The 20,539-nt window shown below is 38.2% G+C and overlaps 1 protein-coding gene across 3 annotated transcripts; it reads right to left on the reverse strand.

Annotated features, from left to right (window-relative positions):
• Positions 1-449: 449 nt before the first annotated feature.
• Positions 450-17,051, reverse strand: LOC149803774 (uncharacterized). 3 transcript variants are annotated; one of them, XM_089953558.1, is made up of 5 exons: positions 16,916-17,051; positions 12,932-13,081; positions 6,287-6,334; positions 2,067-2,324; positions 450-1,450 (listed from the first exon to the last, which is right to left on the reverse strand). In XM_089953558.1, the coding sequence occupies exons 1-5, from the start codon at positions 16,956-16,958 to the stop codon at positions 1,314-1,316; spliced, it is 636 nt and encodes a 211-aa protein (XP_089809684.1). In that variant the 5' UTR covers positions 16,959-17,051; the 3' UTR covers positions 450-1,313. The 3 variants fall into 3 exon arrangements, with proteins under 3 accessions (XP_089809684.1, XP_089809685.1, XP_089809686.1); XM_089953559.1 differs by lacking the exon at positions 16,916-17,051 and adding an exon at positions 14,271-14,632; XM_089953560.1 differs by lacking the exons at positions 12,932-13,081; positions 16,916-17,051 and adding an exon at positions 7,938-8,684.
• Positions 17,052-20,539: the final 3,488 nt, after the last annotated feature.

The following is a 20,539-nucleotide window of genomic DNA, read 5'->3' on the forward strand; positions in this document are numbered from 1 at the left end:
CTGGAGCGGTTGCATGAAAAGTAAACAGAACACATTTTTTAAACAGAACACATTATTTGACTACAGTGGATAACACATTGTTTGACAAAATTAAGGTCACGAGTTCAGAATGAAAGCTTATATAAAAACAAAAACAATATAATAAATAACGAAACAAATTACTCGCTCAGTCAGTGGAATACTCGATCATCGATTCAATTACAATTTAATTTTAAATTCATGTATATCCCCACCCTATCATTTCTTTTAGCTGGGTGGGATGATGCTGGTACTGTGATGGAGGTCTCAAATGTTGCGTATAAGTTTGTTGTTTGTTGATAATACTGTTTAATTGGAGAGATGGGGTGTGCGGCAAGAATTTTTAATTGTATATTAAATTGTGCAAAAACTATAGCGGATCTCACTAATGAAAGGATTACAGAAATATTGAATAACTGAGTAGCACACTGTTTTGACATTTTTCAACCTTTGGTATAATCATGCAAGTCACATTAACTGCACGCAGATACATGATGAATGCATCAAAATGATATCGAGGAACAATACACATTTGTACTATAACTATTTACCTCTCAGACATTTTGGAATAATACTGTATTAGCACTCTAGTTCCTAAGAAGCCTGGTACTGATCACACAATAACAAAGACATGCATCTCTTGAGCTAGCAATATAGTCTAAGCAGACACTTATCAAGTATTGCTTAACAATGTAAAAGTTATATAGCGTTGAATTTTCACGTTTTATAGGAAATTCTTTTAATTTGCTCCGCTCTTTTGGCAAACTTTGTTCCGGACACCCGAGCAGGCTATGCAGCAATTCACACTAAAATGGCTATCGAAACGTTAACGGTCCGCTAGAATGTATGTTATAAAATATAGTTGATGGACCGATGCCACCCTCGTTGCATGGGTCAGTTCAATGATTACTGTCCAGTCCTTCCTTCAAATATTAGTTACTATACCCTACTGATTACTTGCTAAAGTCAGTATACCCTTAATGAGTACATACAAGTCGGATGGGGCGGTTTCCTTTTACAGTAATGTAGATGATATCAGTGGATTTCATTTAATATATAATTACATCATGTTCTCATGTGTCTCGTGGGTCGGTGGTTCTTTCCGGGTTCTTCTTCCGCCATTAATACTGGCCGCCATGCATAGCCTATCGTGTGCTGAAAAATGGCTTTAAATCCCACAACAACAACATGTTCTCATGTGTAAATTTCTTCACCATATATTTTCAGATTTTCAAGGAATCATAAACGAGGATGAACAAAAATTGGCAAGCTGCAGTATGACCCATGCCTGGCAATCATTTGCTGACGTTGCTGGAGTTAAAGACAAAGCGAGCTTTCTCTCCCTCTGGACTTGATATGGGTGTTAGGGTCACAAAGGTCGATTCTAGAGAAGCCACATTCAAAGACAGCTCGCAACGCACTCTGTCTTTAGCTGAAAGGAAAGGAAATTAAATCTAAATCAGGATGAAGAGGCTAAGATCGAAATAACATGCTGTAGGTGTTCTCGGTAATGGTGAATATAACGACTATAGAGTTATAATGATAACGACTTTGACGATTTTGGTGATGCTGATGCTAATGATGATGGTTATTGGTGCTGGCGGTGTATGTATGTATGTCTTATGCTATTGGAAATTATAAAGTAGATTTCTTGAAAGAAAATGTGTATCAGAATAGTGGACGCGTCAGGATAAAAATTACTAGCATATCTTCTGGCACTGTTTAAAGAAAATATTAAACATTGATTGAATGGGAAATCGTAATTCTATCATACAAAACTTGTAAATGCATAACTTTTGTTGTGCCATGCTATTTACAAACAAGTGCACAGACAGAAATTGGTCCACATATAGATACACAACTCAAATGACTAGTACAAACTTCAATATAACGATTCGCCCATTGTCGCGAGCCACAGGCAACGTGTCTTGCGAAGCTGTGTTTCGCCAGACACATCCGTTTTCATCCAATTTACAAATAGAAACAGGTAAGAGAAACGAGAGAAATGACGGATAAAGAGATCCGTGTATCCTTGTCACTGTTTTTACCACCAAACGGCGAGGTATCTTTCATCTGTTCCTGGACTGTCCTGTGATCTGATAGAAGACCTTGATCAATGGCCGCCTCTCGATGCAGGGATTGAGTTTCGTCGTCTACGGAGGCACTTTGATTATTCCTCTGTATGAATATTAGTCTGAAAATCCTAAGTATGTTCTTCCGGAAAGAATAGAACAGCAGTCCAACACACAATGTTGTAACAATTATTAGCACTATTGCAACAGTCTGCCAAATTTCTATGTTTCTAGCTGTAATGAACAAACATGAACCTGAATCAATTAAATTTATCACATGACATATTTAATATAAAGTTTTTATTAATCATTTTACTTTCTATATATCACTTATTTCCCTTCAGATTATAATTTTTGATATTTTTAAATTATTCGAAGCATATTACAAGAAACTACCTTTAGCTATACACCAGTCTTCCATCCAGGCACAAACACATTGAGTTTGAAATTAGAGCCCATGCCATGTCTCGGTAGAACAATTCCATTGTTTTTTGTATTCTATTACCAACTCAAATGACCCCCACCCACCCTCGCAAGGGGCAAAAAATGATATACCTAATGTAAAAGGTTACCACATATGCAGCTTTTTTAAAGCATGGAAAATTTCCTTCCAAGTAGAATATCAAAATATCCCCAGTTGCTAAAGTGTAAGGAAAATAATATACAGATTCTAAAAAATGAACATCACATGTACCGTTTGAAATGAAGCTTAAGAAGAAAGTAACCATATAATTTTGTACATCGTTAAAAAGTCGGCAGTAGACAGTAATATCCAAACATATACGAATAAATACAAGCACACAGTTTAATAAAAATGTTACCATAACGACAATCACACAGTTTAATGACAATGTACCAGGAAGGTATCCTTTTCATTAGTTACCTAGCCATCCAGTTGCTTTTTCTCAAAAGGAACACTAAACTTTTGTAACTGAAAACCCGCATCTCAATTTCTTGTGACACATAGCAAAGGGGAAACATCGAGGGAGATGCCGTTTATTTGCATAGACCTATCCAACAATATACTATTACATTTAATTCCTTGGAACTATTGGTGATATCTTCAACCTATACCCGATATCTACCTTTCGCTAAATTGGTTTAAATGCTGGCAGGATAGTAGAAGAGACAGAACGGGTATTACAACGGTAAGATATTACTTTGTAAATACCATTATGTAAGTTTTGGATCTGATGATGATGGAAGCAACTATACCTTACTTATTTGACCCAGGTGATACTCTTCGCATCACAAATGATAACACTGCCAAACTCGACATGGTAATATAACGCATTTGATCAAAAGCGTAACCATTCAGTCGAACACAGCTTAGCAAGTACCGTCGATTGATTCATTGAGATACTAAGAAGCACAAAATCGTTAAATATTGATGAGCTAAAATAATCAGATTGGAGGCAGTCAGGGCCGTCACAAGTTTGCGATAACACTGTAAACACAGCAAAATGGAGCCCTGGACTCTAGCCCATATCGCCTGTCCTTACAACGGCCCCAGAGGCAGTAATCGAGAGCTAGCCGGGGGGGCGGGAGCGAAGTGGAATAAAGGAGATCAGGATGAAGAGATCTTAGGCCATGCTCGAGGATCATAAGGCAAGCTGGAATCATTCAAAATGGATCAGAAAAAGTAACTGAGATCGAGTGCCAGAAAGAGAGAGCGAGTGGAAGATGCCGATCTGGAGAGATCATAAGGTGAGCTAGAGAGATCGCGATGGGAGTTAGAGAGATCATAGGGTGAACTGGAGAGATCATAGTGAGCTGTGTTAGGTCATAGGGTGATCTAGAAGGGTGGGAACTTAGGGCGAGCTGGAAAGATCACATGATGAGCTTGAGAGATCATAGGTGATATGGAAAGAATAAATTGAAAAATACATTGGGTGAGCTGGAGTAGATCATAGGGTCAGTTGGAGAAATCATAGGGCAAGCTGAATGCCCTATATCTATTTACTACAGACTGACTGGATCAAAATCAGGCTGGCGCTACTTTTCGCCTCATAAGTGTATTACGTTAATATTAATATAACTAATGACTCACTGCAAAAAATAATACACTATCAAGTGTCCTTTATTTATCGAACTTAAATCACTGGAACATGTAGACCAGGATATACAGTTAGTGCAGTAGCAAAATGACACACTACCTAAACACTCTACTGATATGTACTCAGTCACGTGAGCCATCAGTGATGTGTTATATTCATGACCTCTCCTCAGCCTAATAACAGAATCTGGTATGCTAGAACACTGAAATTTTCTACTACTGTATATTTTTCTTCGTCTGGTGCGTGTTAGAATTGTTTGATGATAACAAAGTAAGTGGATATGCTGTAGAACAATTAATACAGATATTTTTTTTTTGTTTTATTGGGTTTTTTTAAAGACAAAAATACAAACAGAAAATTGCAGATAACACAGGAACAACAGGTTAGAAAAAAAGATGGCAGAACATAGAAAGGAAATAAATGGCCAATATTGACCAACAAACACCATAATTATAGTTTTCTTTCTGTTAGTTTTAATGGCCCAGTTAAATCATTATTTGTATATCATGCCAGGGTAATGGGAACTAAGTGACTTTCACAGCGACATAGCGAGACAGCCGACCCGGACTGGCCGGAGTGGATATTATACTCACGACGTTTAGACTGCGAATACGTGCTCTACGAATTGAACTATCGCTGCTCCCTCAGATAAAGATAATCATGCTTTTAACATGTGTGCAGAGCGCAAGCACACGCACTGTAATCTTCGATCTCACTGATTTAAGCGAATGATTGTGCTCTGCCCTAGTATCTTCGTGCGATCACCAGTGCATTCGGAGTGTAGTAAACACCAAGTGTCGTATGCTAGCATGCTGGTGCACAGGTAATTACATTTTACAGTGTTAGTAAGCAAAGTCCTTAGTCTTGGAGTAAAGCAGTGGATTTGAAAACGATCGTTTTTAGGTTTGGCTCTTCTTGAGGAAAATAATCATGCTAATATAAATTGAGAACCACATATTTGTATAAAGATGACCACTCCATACAAAATAAGGTAAAATGCACTTTGCAATAACATGAATGGGAATCGAATGAAAAGGAAAAGACGACCTATAGATAATGTAACCTCCAGATCATCAATGGGTATACGAACAGGTTATTCACAATTTACCTATTTTCCAATGGATTTGTTAAGTGTTACAATTTTCTTCAAAAGTGATGTTCAGATTTGTGCAAATAAGAAAAGAACCGAAATTCTCAGATCAAATTTTTTTATACATGCGTCAACGGGCAAACAAAAATGTGTACAAATGATAATCTATTGTGCGCAAATAAAAACAGCAGTCGAACCAAGAGAAACAAATGATTATTTTTGGTAATTCTGAATCACTGAGCGGAAAATGGATACAAATGTACTGACGCACGAATACAGTGATATATGAGTATTTAGATTAGATTGATACAATGATATGGTCTAAATAAAAACAAAGAAGCTCTTATTCACTGTTTAATTATTTTCAATGTTATCCGCAACATTAAAACTATTTATTTTTGTCTTAATAAACAGCAGGTTCTACACAGATCCGCTCTTGACAGCTAAAATGTTGTGTGTGATATGGTTGTGATGGTTGAGGATTCCAAAGAATCCACTAATTTAATCATGTTCTTTGACTGAAATTGCGCGTAATACCAAATAGTTGTCATCGATTCTAGACATACAATAACCAATATATTTAAGCTGAGCTTCCTAGATAGCTGTCTTTAACCATCCTTAAAGCTATGCAGCTGTTAGAAATGAGTGTCATAGTGTTTTCACTAATATGCATGCTCTTTTTCCTACTTTACTTCTTTCGTCCTCTTACTTTTTAAATCACTTATCAGTTATTCTGATTTTCCTTTTCTATGTATTTCTCATCCTCACATATCCGGACACAATTACTCCATTTCACTCTTTCCAGTTTCCATCCCCCACTTGCCCTCGATTATTCCATTTCGTATATTCTGGTCACCATATTACTCGACACTGTATGGCTGGGATTGTTCTGATGTGCCGTTAACCCTATACTTCATACATACATACATACATACATACATACATACATACATACATACATGCTATTCAATACCCTCCCACCCCAACGTTCATACATGCTATTCAATACCCTCCCACCCCAACGTTCATAAATTATTGTCACTACTCACCACCTTGACATGTAAGTCCAGCTACACCATGACCTGGATAGAAGGTGTCTGCAACGAAAGAAAATATATAATGTGGACATACACACATACATACATACACACGCACATACACACATACACATACATGCATATATATACACACACACACACCTACCTACCTACCTACCTACCTACATACATACATACATACATACATACAGTATATCATTATGGATACGTGGATACGAGTGGCACTAAAGGGTGCTATGAAAATTTAACAAAAGCTTGGAACTATCGACTTAAGGGCTAAATTTAACATTGGGATTATGGTGGAAAGAAGAATTCATTGTGACAGATGTCACTATAGGAGACTTCTTAAGAACTATATTAGTATACCAAAGTTTTGACAAACCCACATCTGAGATGGCACATATTCACTCAACCTAATTACTGACAATGACTTAGTATAAAGGAATTAAGGAGTTGCTAACTCATACGCATACTTACAACGCAACACACCAATCAATACACATGCAAAGATAGTGGGGTAGCTCATGCACTCATACTTACAACACAACACACCAATCAATACACATGCAAAGATAGTGGGGTAGCTCATGCACTCATACTTACAACACAACACACCAATCAATACACATGCAAAGATAGTGGAGTAGCTCATGCACTCATACTTACAACACAACACACCAACACACATGCAAAGATAGTGAAGTAGCTCATACACTCATACTTACAACACAACACACCAATCAATACACATGCAAAGATAGTGGAGTAGCTCATGCACTCATACTTACAACACAACACACCAACACACATGCAAAGATAGTGAAGTAGCTCATACACTCATACTTACAACACAACACACCAATCAATACACATGCAAAGATAGTGGGGTAGCTCATGCACTCATACTTACAACACAACACACCAATCAATACACATGCAAAGATAGTGGGGTAGCTCATGCACTCATACTTACAACACAACACACCAATCAATACACATGCAAAGATAGTGGAGTAGCTCATGCACTCATACTTACAACACAACACACCAACACACATGCAAAGATAGTGAAGTAGCTCATACACTCATACTTACAACACAACACACCAATCAATACACATGCAAAGATAGTGGGGTAGCTCATGCACTCATACTTACAACACAACACACCAATCAATACACATGCAAAGATAGTGAAGTAGCTCATACACTCATACTTACAACACAACACACCAATCAATACACATGCAAAGATAGTGAAGTAGCTCATACACTCATACTTACAACACAACACACCAATCAATACACATGCAAAGATAGTGGAGTAGCTCATGCACTCATACTTACAACACAACACACCAACACACATGCAAAGATAGTGAAGTAGCTCATGCACTCATATTTGCAACACAACACACCAACAACACATGCAAAGATAGTAAAGTAACTCATATTCTCATACTTGCAACAAAACACACCATTACATATACAAAGGAAGTGGGTAAACTCGTGTACTCATTCTTACAACACAATATAACACACGATTAAACATACAAAGGAAGTGGGGTAGATCTTATAGTTACAACACAACACTAAATCAAACATACAAAGGAAGTTGGATAGCGCAAATGCTTATACTTACAACACAAATATATGTAGCTCCAGGGCCAGTGCAAAGGTATTTTGTAACCAAGGTGAACCTTCCACCTTGCGCTACATCCCTCCCATCGGAGCATCGCTTATTATAAACTATCAGTCAGCAACCAGCTTGAAGCTGCAAGCAGCTTCTGCTGTCATACAGTAGGGCAACGTGATCCGCCAAGCTGAAAATATAGGGTAAGCGCCCGCCCGCCCGGCAGCAGAGCTGGAGCAGGTTATTGATGTAATGTACGAGAGAACGACAAGTTAAAGTTAAAACACAAGCTCAGTAATGCTCTCTTTTCATTGATTCATTCGTTCTCCATTAATAATGTAAAAAAGTATTCGAGCACCGATTTTTGGCGCCCCCTCCCCCACAAATTATTGGCGCCTTAGGCGGCCGCCTAGTTCGCCTTGTGGCTAAACCCGCCCTGATAGCTCCTGAATTGCCCTTCATCCATCAACCGGGGGCTCCGAGTGGCCGAGTGGTCTAAAGTGCTCTCCGTTACGGATCACTGCCATCTCACCTCTGTCTGCGGGGGTTCGAGTCTAGGATTCGGCCAATGTGGGTGTGTGAGAAAGCTTGCCAGTAGCTTCTTGTGGGTCGGTGGTTCTTCCTGGGGTTTTCCAGGGTTCTACCTCCACCATTAATAATGGCCACCATGCATAGCCTATCGTGTGCTGAAAAATGGCGTTAAACTCCACAACAACAACAACAAAATCATCCATCAACGATGAAGCCATCAGTCGTCTCCCCCAAATACCCATCAATGAAGCACTGGATGCCCCCCCCCCCCCATCCTTGCTCGAGACACAGAAAGCGATACATCTGCTCTCCAGTGGCAAAGCCCCTGGTTTACACTCCATCTCAGCTGAGGTCTACAAGGAAGGGGGCAAAGCCCTGATAGAAAGGCTCCACCGAACTGTTTTTACTGATGTGTCAGCAAGAGACGATTCCCCCAGGAATTCAAAGACGCTTCCTTAATCCACCTGTGTAAGCGCAAAGGGAACCACCAGGACTGCGACAACTACAGGGGTATCTCCTTGCTCTCAAACGCAGCGTTGACAAGTTTTCCAGTTCCTGCACAAGCTTCGGTCTCACCATCAGTACCAAGAAGACTAAAGTCTTGAATTAGCCGGCCCCTGGAAAGCCCTATGTTGAGCCCAACCTCATCGACAACGGCCAAAAACTCAACGTAGTGAACCGCTTCACCTACCTTGACAGCATACTGTGACAGAGCGTCTCAATTGACGATGAGGTGAACCTCCGCATTGCCAGAGCCATGCCAACGTCTGGAGTAGAAGAGGCATCAGCATCCAGTCCAAACTAAAGGTCTACAGGACAGTTGTGCTCCCCACATTACTATACGCACGCGAAACGTGGACGGTGTACCAACACCAGGAAGCTGAACCACTTTCACACAACAAGTCTCAGGAAAATCCTCAACATCAAGTGGCAGGACAAGGGACCAGACACTGAGGTACTCGCACAAGCAGGTCAACCCAGCATCCACACCATCCTGATGCAGTCCCAGCTACGCTGGGCGGGACAAACTGATGTACGCATACCAGACCACCGGATGCCTAAGATACTCTTTTATGGCGAGCTACAGAAAGGACAGCGATCCCATGAAATTCAAAAGAAACACTTCAAAGACAATCTGAAAACTGCGTTGAAATCTTTCAACATAAACCATGATTCCTGGGAGCAAACTGCAAGCGATTGAATCACTTGGTGTTTCTCCGTGAACAAAGGCTCAAAGTTATGCGAATCTAGCTGAACAGCAGCTGCAGAGCTGAAGAGGCAAGCCAGAAAAGCGCATGCAATTAACCGACAGTTATTGGTCAAGAAAACACTAAGTAACTGTCTAGTTTCCAAACAACGACATGGTGGAATATTTCGCTGTGTATAGATTAAAGACAATATTACTGACATGAGAAGAAAGTCTTCTTTGACCCATTTCAATGACGTGAGATATCAATGATCAGATTCCAAAGTTCTTGGAGAATATAATGTTTACCTTCTTCGTCAATGAAATCTTAATTCAGCCTTGCCTGTTTATTGACATGCTTTGCACACCATTTCCAGATAAACTATAGAAAAGGAGATACATATATAATTCCACAAAGTAGTTGAAGTCGGTGTCAAGACGAAACCGACATGGAACATTGAAACTTCCGTCTAACTAACCAATACTTTTAACCTTGCAATATCATCAATGTTGAATGTATCTATTGCAATGTAAAGTTCTCAGAGAAGTTTTAGGTACTTTACATGAATTGGAACTACTGCTCTAATCCTCACTCTTCATTATTTGTGAATTCTCTCTCTCTCTCTCTCTCTCTCTCTCTCTCTCTCTCTCTCACACACACACACTCAATTTATCTCTGGTTTGTTGTCTATCACATCCAAGTCCGAAATCTAGGAATCGTTTCTATCATGTCTGCGCATCCCGCATATAAAACACTAAGTTCGCCGGTGTTTGCCTTTCATCGTGTATAAATGAAGATAAGAATTGTGATAAACTATCCTGATTCATCTGCAGAGGGTGGAACATTTCCCGAGTCAGGAAAGATTTTGGACTGCCCAAAACGGCTGCTCAGTCGCTCAGGGCGCTGCCGAACTCCACTGCTGCTCCTGTCAGTGAAGAATAACCATATGGCCTGAGCCTCCTGTGTACTGCTTTGCGGCTACGGCTTCCAGTGTACCCACACCTGTCGTTTCGTCGCTCGTCGGTCGCCACAGGACTTTGGGGAGAATGATGACCAAGTGACTTACGCCATGACTTGGTTTAAAGTGAGGAAGAGTTGGGCGTCGTCTACCTCACTCTCTCGTCAAGACAATCTGGATCCAGTTGCAAGACAAGGTCAAGACGGAGATGGCATCGGATGCAGTGGATGACCAGAACTACCTACGTGCCTCGTCATGCTCTATGAGCTCGATTACGCATTGCTGAGAATCGCCTTCCTGTCCGTTGAACTAGCTATCGGTTTCCTCCTCGCAGTCCGCCGAATCCAGTCTTCACACGCTTTGGTAGGCAAGTCCTAACTCACCGAGGTTTTAAGACCTGTCGGCTACCCTCACCTGGTTTATCCCGCCATTCGAATCGGTTTGCCGGGGTGTGGCTGCTGCTCATTTTACAGCTTCTTGGAACCACAAGTGGACGAGCTACCCCTGAAGAGGCCAGACTGATCCCCTATCAGAGGTGCTACCAATCCACTACACCCCCGTACACCCCTAGTTAAAGGATGTATGTCTCGGAGGTACATGCATTTTCCCCAGGACGCTAAACTCAAACTCCTTCCCATGACAAAAAGACAGCAACTCGTTTTGGGGCCACCCGATATTCTAAAATATTGAATACTGGTAATGTATTGCCATCTTTCATATGTTTGTGTTTGTCTCTGTCTGCTTTTGTGTATTTATGTTTGTGTGTATACCAAAAATAGACTTTACATTCTCTCTGTTTATGGTGTGTGTGTGTGTGTATGAATGTATGAGAACCAATGATTTCCGCTCCCCTTTGTACACGTGATAGTATGTTGGATTTTGAGTATAATTATATGAGCCACTGTCCTCCCTTTGTACGTTTAATGGTATGTTGTATTTAAGTAAAATTATATTTGCTACCGTCCTCTCTTTGTACGTGTAATGGCTGTTTGATTTAAGTATAATTATATGAGCTAATGTCCTCAGTTTGAGCATGTGATGGATGTTTGATAGTAAGTATAAGAAAATGAGCATCCTCGCCTACCTGGATAACTAAGCCGTTGCCTGTAATCAGTTGCGGTTTTTATTGGTCAAATTAAATGCCGGTCTGTTACATGGTACGTGTTTTTCCAACCCAAACCCGTCTGTCGGCTTTAGTAGCTGACTCCCATAGAGTCATCCATAATTTTCAATTCCTCTTTCTCCATAACTCTGCCACGTTACATTTTCCTTTCCACCAATAGTGCCCTACGAATGTTCAATTTCTCGTCTCCTCCAATAGTGCCACGTTTGTGTTAAACTTCCAGAGTTCCCATAGTGCCATTATTAATGCTAATTTGCTTTTTCCCAATAGTGCCATATCCATGATGTTAAATTTCCATTCAAACCATAGTGCCATGCGACCGTCATGCGGTCCTATCACACACACACAAACACACACACACACACACAGAGATAGTCATTTGTTGCACCTTATTTGAAGCCTCAAGGATATATTTTCACCTTACTTCCTTCCAACTAAAGGAGGAATGCATATATAACACACGTGACGTGACCTTTTTTTCACATAATTTTGTGAACATGTGGAACATGCATAGGTTAAATACAATTTCTTTGGTTTTTTTTTTTTTTACTAATTAGCTGCTTCGTTCAGGTGTTAATAAATAAAAGGAAAATATCGACAATTCAAACAAAAGAAGTTGTGGTGCTGCACTCGTAATTTTAATCTAACAGTTATACTGCGTATATATATATGTGTGTGTGTATGTCGGTCTCTATATACATCTATATCTTTTTATGTATGGACGTTTGTTTAAAGGCCTATATATGTAGGACTTAAGGTAGGTAAGAAGGTCGATAAGAAGATAGGTACGTATATGCGCGCTGCACATAAGATATGTGGTTAGCTAATAGAACATTGATTTCAGCTGACTTCTGTATATAATGGAAAACAGTTTATTTTAAAATTATGTTTGTTACGTTTTATTATTCTAACTTGATCACTCATTACAAAGTGACTTGTCTAGGGTAATTTCAAATGCGGCCTATGCAGAGATCATTTTGAAGAAAAGATTCGATTTATTAGCGGTTGAATTTGTTTTAATGAAAACTCTGATGCATTTAATTCTGAATAATTATGAAAATTTTCATGCTAAGAACTGCATTTATTTTAGTCTCACAAGGACAAGTTTTCTTTGTTTTTCTCATTGTTGCGTAAATTTTGACCGTTTCTGAATTGGCATTAATTTTTGGAAAATCACAGAATTGTTCTCTATGGTAAGTCATACCTAGACACAGCAGAGAGCAGTTTGCTTCCTGCCCTGGCTTAAAGCAGACGCGCAGTCTGTCATGGCATTCGGAGCATCTTCGGATCACCTCGTCACAGTACTGGTAACCCCATCTACAGACGTCCTCGTGACAGCGGTACAACTCTCCGACTTGAATAAAATTTATAGCATCGGTTATCATTATAGTGTGCTAATATCACGTGAAGTTCTTGTTCCTTACCAGAAGAAGAAAACGAGGGGACGAAGGACGACGACAATGGTGATGGCTAGATTATTATTGTTATTACTTGCAACAGTGGGAGTAGTATTTTGGCTTATTGGAGGATTGAAAAACACGATGTATGTAATATCCCTCATGTCCTACGTATGTCTTATCATTGGAGTCTGACGTTTTACCAATAAAATACGACGAAAATCTTTGACAACACGAAATAGATAAATATACACAAGGAGTGCAAGCGAGATTCCCCCCCCCCCCCGATTCGACTTTCGTATCGTATCTTTTACGCGCTTCAGAATCACCAGAAGACTGAAGACTCTACATATATCCACTCAACAGACGCTAACGTGCATACGCACAACTCTCAGACGACCATCACATGAATCTCTTGCGGAAAATCAGCCTCTCTTTTCAGCTCTGTCCGTCAAAAGTTTTTGTAAATGGCTGCATCAAGCGGAAGTAGCCGATTGAACCAGATTTTACCCTTCAGTAAGTCAAGTGTTAGGCTCTAATGCTCGTATTTTTTGCTATCCAAATTTTACCAAAATATTCCTATTCTGGAAATTTTTATAAACATCTTATATGATACATTTTGAAATAAAAAGCAAGGTAAACACTTTATTTTATGATATTACTTTCAAGGGTTATTCAGGCACGTTAGTTACTGTTAAGTGGATATTTGTAGATTTTTCAGTCTTCTTTCAGTATAGACACACGAGATGACAGTCGAACTGAGTGGAGTTTTGGGGTCTCGCTTGCACTCCTTGTGTATATTTATAGTACAGATGCGGTTATTTCTTTTTGTCACAAATTTTCGTCTTATTTTATTGCTAAAACATCAGACTCCCTTGGTCCGATCTAAATCTATTCAAATTAAAAATCAGAAGAGCGCGTTTATGGCGACATAGTGAGACACATTTTCATACACAATAGTCAGTGCACGTCAATAAATAGTCATATACACAGCTTACCAAAAATTATGCCTCTAATACATTTGCCACATTAGCATGAATTATGTAGCGAATCTTATAAAGGCGCGGAAAGTGAATTTTTCTGTTAGAGGATAGGACATAACACAACTGAAGAAGATTTGAAGAAAAAAAAATAGTACAATATTACCTTCTGACTTTGGCATAATGATAGCCATGCTTTGGCCTCCTTCGTTTTTGTGTGTATACACCACAGTGACAGAACACAGGAATAAACATTGGAAATCACAAGGGGAAATTTGTTGAAATTATATAGGGGTAATTCACACGGGAAAAACCCGTCGTTGATATACGTGTCTTCTTATGTATCTTATCACATTTATATGATAAAGACGTGTTTATCCACTTAAAGTACTTACTTGGTTTTTCGTCTTCTATTATTATTATTATTATTATTATTATTATTATTAAATTTGTTATTAGAAGATTGCCTCTTGTTCTGCGCGTCTTTTGTTTTGATTTATTTTATGTTATTTTTTTTTATTTTACAAATTATTGTTATCGTATCCTATCGTATCAGGGCGAGATGGGTTCACCATCATGTTATAAGTTTGAAATGAGTAGGATGACGCTATTAATAATACCAGACGGGTACACTAACATGGATCTGTTTTCGTCATACACACATATTTATTATGTTAAATTTACTACCTGCTCATGTGCAGATAGACACCTTGATTAGGAACAAACACATTCAACGGTAGACTTCAATGCAAGCTATAGACACATTGTTTAGGAACACACATATTCAAGAGTAGACTCCAAAGCAAGCTATAGACGCCTTGTTTAGGAAGTGATCGAAATTCTCCACCAACCCCACCTCCCGCCTTCAGCCATTTATCTCAGTTCAATGTGTATAATTGTGTCATTCGTTACAAAACCTTAAGCAAACGTGGACACGCGAGAATTCCCCGAGGGTCGGTGGTTCTTGTCTTCCTCCACCAAATATACTGACCACCATGTATAGCCAATCATGTGCTGAACAAATGGCGTTAAGCTCATAACAACACCAACAACAACAATAACAAAACCTTTCCATTGGATAATGTAATACAGGCTTACAAAAAATATTCAAACAAAAGACAAAGGTATTGAAAAAGACTCGGACTACCTATCCCTGTTTTAGTTAGGCAAGGTGTTGTTTTGCTACCACCAAAAGGAGGAATGTATTTTCCTGTTTGCATTGCAATCACTTCAGGATAATTTTTATACATGTTGAAATTATTAATTGCTTTGCATATAAATACAGAATTAGATCAAATCGGAAAAGAATAAAGTAAGGGTGTGTTTGTTCCAAGTTTTCTTACACTTTTTCTTTTCGTTCCATTGCAATATACGTTTATATGTACATTATCTACTAATGACGTTACAACGAAACACCTAACTTGCATAATAAGGTTAGCAGTTCACAATGCATGTAAACATCTATGTAATTCTGGGCGAGTCCATGTGACATAAACTTGAATCATATTTATCTACCGTATATACTTGAGTCAAAGTGCAAACAACAAAGAGCCAGCATAACGAACCTGCAGATCAGGGTGTATGTGTTTTTTGTTCTACTGATTACTCCTAACAAACTGCACTGCCCCAGATCTAGCTGCGCATTATGCGACGGCAGATCTGGGTCTGCGCAGTTTGCGTTTGGTATCAACTTATAAGTGAGTACATACGGTATGCACACTGTGTAAAACCGTATTATGCTTGTCGTTCTGTATTGTTTTATCTTGAAATTCCAGGCCACGTATACAAGGATGTATGACCAGACCAGCAAAATAAGTGGCTAAATTAAGTCCATTTTGTAACATCCTGATTCATTCCTGTTCCACAGAGGTTTACCAAATCCAAATGTGACAGGTATTTAAAGAAAATCTAATTTTAGGTTGGAAACAAAAGCTTTAATTTTCACAGCATGTATTGCTGGCTTTCCTTGCACAACTGTTACTTGTAGAAACATTGCATTTCCTTTAGGGGCTCGATACTGATGATTCGCGTATATTGTTAAAAGAAAAAGGACAAGAAATACTGCGTTGTTGAAAGCAGGGGGAGGGGTTTAATTCGTCAAATTAAAATAGTCCAACAAAATTTTACCATAAATCATCTAATAAAAGTCTAATATGCAATAAATGTACGGACTCCAATCTCATCTAAACTTTGCAGAATTAAAACACACACACACACACAGAGGCATCAGCTACCTACAGGACTTAGCAAACATTGATAAAACAGCATGGACATCTTATCAAAGAATCTAAATGTGCGCATAACTGGGCATATAAAATGTAATCTCTTCATATCCAGCATTCTTGATACTATTATTTAACGAGTTTACCCCTACCCCTGAAATCTAACTACAGACGTAGACAGAAAGTGATTAAAATTACTGAAGCTATCGGATTTTTTATTTGTTAAATTATATAATCTTTAACTTTGTTTGATTATAGGCCTACCTGTCATAATTCATATTTCTATGTGGAATGATTGTTTTACTGTAGGCGACCATGTTAACACGCTTAAAGACGGAAAGGAGACAATACATATCTAACTACAGCATCTTCAAGGAGAGGCAAAAATAAAACGATGATGTTTCTTAGAATTATCAGGCAAGCGAAGCAAATATTATTTTAGCAAAGACTGGACAAGCTGAATATCATTCTCATAACACATCAACATTTAAATCGATCTGTTTGATCACCTCAACGTTCAAATTGATCTGTCTGATAACCTTAACATTTAAAAATCGATCTGTTTGATCACCTCAACGTTCAAATTTACCTGTCTGATCACGTCGACATTTAAGTAGATCTGTCTGATCCATCTGTCAATATAAGTGGCTCCGTTGTCTTTGTGACATGTGCATTTTACTGAGGTTGAGCTGTTCGAACTGCAAATTGACTTATTTAGATGCTTCAGATTAACCTATACTAGCTGAATGGGTTATCGCATGACTGATATTCTTAAAACTACACATGAATCGTATGACAGGCAATTCCATTAAACAGTTATCATTTTGGTTGGAGTACTATTTAACAGCCGTACACAACGTAAAAATAAACATGCAAACTTTCAAAAATGCAATTTCAGCTTTTAGAAAATTTGTCATGTTTCCGTAGCTATTTAATGACCTTTGGTAACTTAAAAAAAAGTAAGTTGCCTGTTTCTGAGCATAATTATAAATTTCCTCAGATGTACACATCTCGCTTTACTTCACAATTTCTTCAGTTATACGTTCTTCTAAAGGTCAGTCTAGATAGTGTATTTGGGTTATATAAGGGTTGGAATCACACGGCTATTACTTACATTTTCTGAATTTAATGTAATGGTCTTCGTGATTCAAATAGTTATGTTGTCATTGGCTGGGTAGGTTAAAGTTTGCTTACTTCGGTTTTCATGATCTTTAGTGATGACATGAAAATTACGCATATGATTGTCTTTGCACACTGTCCGGATCTGAATGGGCTACCGATCTTTTGACACTAGCCGGCTTTGATGGGTAGGGCTACTAGTCTTTTAACACTGTCTATATCGGAAGGGTTGATCTATCAGTCTTTTCACACAGGCTAGGTCGCAAGAGTTGGGCTTCCGGATTTTTCATAATGTCTATGTCAGAAGGGTTGCACTTCCAGTCTTTTCACACTCTCTAGGTCGGATGGGTTGGGCTACCGGGCTTTTCACACTGTCTAGGTCGGAAGGGTTGAGCTACCAGTGTTTTCACACTGTCTAGGTCGGAAAGATCGGACTACCAGTTTTTATATACTGTGTAGGTCGGAAGAGTTGGGCTACCGCTACCAGTCTTTTCACACTGTCTAGGTCGGAAGGGTTGGGCTGCCAGTCTTTTCACACTGTCTAGGTCGGAAGGGTTGGGCTACCAGTCTTTTCACACTGTCCAGGTCGGAAGGGTTGGCTACCAGTCTTTTCACACTCTCTAGGTCGGAAGGTTTGGGCTGCCAGTCTTTTCACACTGTCCTGATCTAAGAGTCTTACTACTTGTTAACGATGAAGAGCCAGACAGTGATAAATAGGGGATACTTGCTTACATCAAGCGAATAAATGATATATTTCACTGAATTAGTGGCGTAGCAAGAAATTCTGCTTCATGATGTAAATTTTACACCCCCACCCCACCCCCAGCCTGGTGGTTGCTAGGGTTAGGGTTGTTGCTACGTCAGTTCACTGAGCTGGTGAAAATCCTCGAGTGTTTTAACGCACAGGATGAAATGTACCCGTTATTTAATCGGAACGAGGAATGTTTATCTTGTATATTATGCCCAAACGTATCGAGTAGTAAAGTGTATTACAGAATGAAGTTGCAGACTTCTTAAGGTAAAGTGATATGTTTTTACACTGAAGCAATAAATAAATACATTGTGGGATTCAAACCCGATACTCATGTGTGATCACATCGTTGACAAATGGCGAATTGCATTCTTTGGTCATAATTCTATCGATGTCTCTTGAAAGACAAAAATTAAAGGATAATTTACTCCAATGAAATAGTGAAATGATTTTTTTTCGGAAAATCTACAAAATTCACGTATAGTAAATGTTAATTTCTTGAAAACTGCATTGATACTGTGCACTTTGAAGGAAAATGCAAAAATATCTATGGTTGATATTTTTAGCAGTTAATAATGGACAGATAAATGCATATCACTGTATAGTATTTTTTTTTAAAAAAAAACTTTAATTAAATCTGTACACTTGCACACAAAATACCACAAAAATGCAACAAAAGAAAAACAATCAAGAAAAGAAAAATAAAACATCAGTTCAGTAAACCGTATCATTGAAGAAAAAAATGTACATCAAGTCCTAGTTTACAAGAATGCTCTATTATTTGGCCTGCTATGATTTCTATCTATCTGCTAATTTCTTACTGCAGCATGAAAATATTATTTTCCTAATCAACATAACAGAAATTTCACCATTACTAAACACAACTACCAACTATAGGTCTCATTAACTTGTATCAGTATTCCTGCATAGTAAAATGAAGAAAATGATTACTTTCGTGCTTTTGAACGACACATGTGTTTTCTTCTGAAAACTATATTGCTTCATTCATCCACCCACCACCTTCCAACCAAAAATGAATGAATTGATCGAATAATTCCAATTCTAGAACTCTAAAAATATAAATCACTCTACAAATTAATGAATTAGCTTGACTTGGGAGTATTATTTCGACAAAAATAATTTGAAGAAACAAATTCACTATTCAGACTATGAAGACAGATAAGAGTAAACAATTTATGATATTTATGCGCGTATAAAATTACAGCCAAATGCAAGCAAATTACCAATGGAGGTAAATCTGTTAGAGTGTTACTTATGTTAATACTAGTTACTTCCCTTAAAAGGTGAATATAGTTGCTTTTAACAAGCACCATGGGATGCCAGACGCACAACAGATAGAAGCTGGTGCCATATCGGACGTGTACGCAGATCTGCGTGACATGATAGTAACACGAGTAGAAAAACGGTCGAACAAAATTCATAATTTACGGTGTATGAAGTCCGAGTGAAGATAAAGAGCTGCTGTATAAATCTAAAAGCGGCCTCCCCTGGGGTGGTAAATGGTTCGGCTTGGTAAGCATATTGCAAGACATTATAAGGAATTTCCAAAGTCAAATGTTAAAGACACATACATATACAAAATACGTAAATATATCTTCAACTACTTACAGTCAAATAAATCAAATAAATCAAAATGAACACTTCGATATTTGATGCGCCAATACCAAACAATACATAACACGTAAAAGAAATCATGCCACGTTAAAATATATAGTTCACACATAATCATAACCCCAATAAACTTGGTGATTCAATTCAAAGAAATGTTATTGATTTCGTTTTTAATTTGGTAATAATCAGAATTTGATAGGTTATATTTTATGGGCATGGAACCTTATTTAATGAAGATCATCATTCGAACAAATGACGTAACGTAGCCAGGTGTCTTTCCAATAGGTGGAGTCTCAGAAAAATCCATTCGAACATTTGCTTACCCTCTGTATTTATCGTTATTCACAATAAGCTATGCTGATCTGTCGAGCGATAATAAACTGTCAAAACTACAATAACACATATATAAATGAAAACAATTATTGTCTTTTTTAATTTTCAAAATATATACTGTATTAGTATTTGAAGACACTAGAATTACCATTTGTCTTCTTTCTTTCTTTTAAAATAGTATATCTTACTAACTTTTACCCCTCATGTTCAACCTATTATATATAAAATCTTAATGCTATTAACTTCGTTTTCTTATCCACTGATTTGTGTGGCTTTTAAAAAAATATCTGCTTAGTAGTGTGGTTAAGTGAAAATCTCCTGATTAGTTTGGCTTAATGAAAATCTGCTGCATTTTGCAACTCAGTAATTGGAAGAAGG

The sequence above is a fragment of the Sinohyriopsis cumingii genome, chromosome 3 (genome assembly GCF_028554795.1).
Source record: "Sinohyriopsis cumingii isolate HCF-2022 chromosome 3, ASM2855479v2, whole genome shotgun sequence".
NCBI classification, from domain to species: domain Eukaryota; kingdom Metazoa; phylum Mollusca; class Bivalvia; order Unionida; family Unionidae; genus Sinohyriopsis; species Sinohyriopsis cumingii.

Excerpts from the sequence above, each read along its gene's own strand:
- LOC149803774 (XM_089953558.1), bottom strand. The coding sequence starts at position 16,958 with ATGGATCAGACAGATCTACTTAAATGTCGACGTGATCAGACAG. Across the intron at positions 13,082-16,915 it reads ATGTCGACGTGATCAGACAG|TCGGAGAGTTGTACCGCTGT; the intron begins GTAAATTTGAAC and ends ATTTTATTCAAG. Across the intron at positions 2,325-6,286 it reads TGGACTTACATGTCAAGGTG|CTAGAAACATAGAAATTTGG; the intron begins GTGAGTAGTGAC and ends TGTTCATTACAG.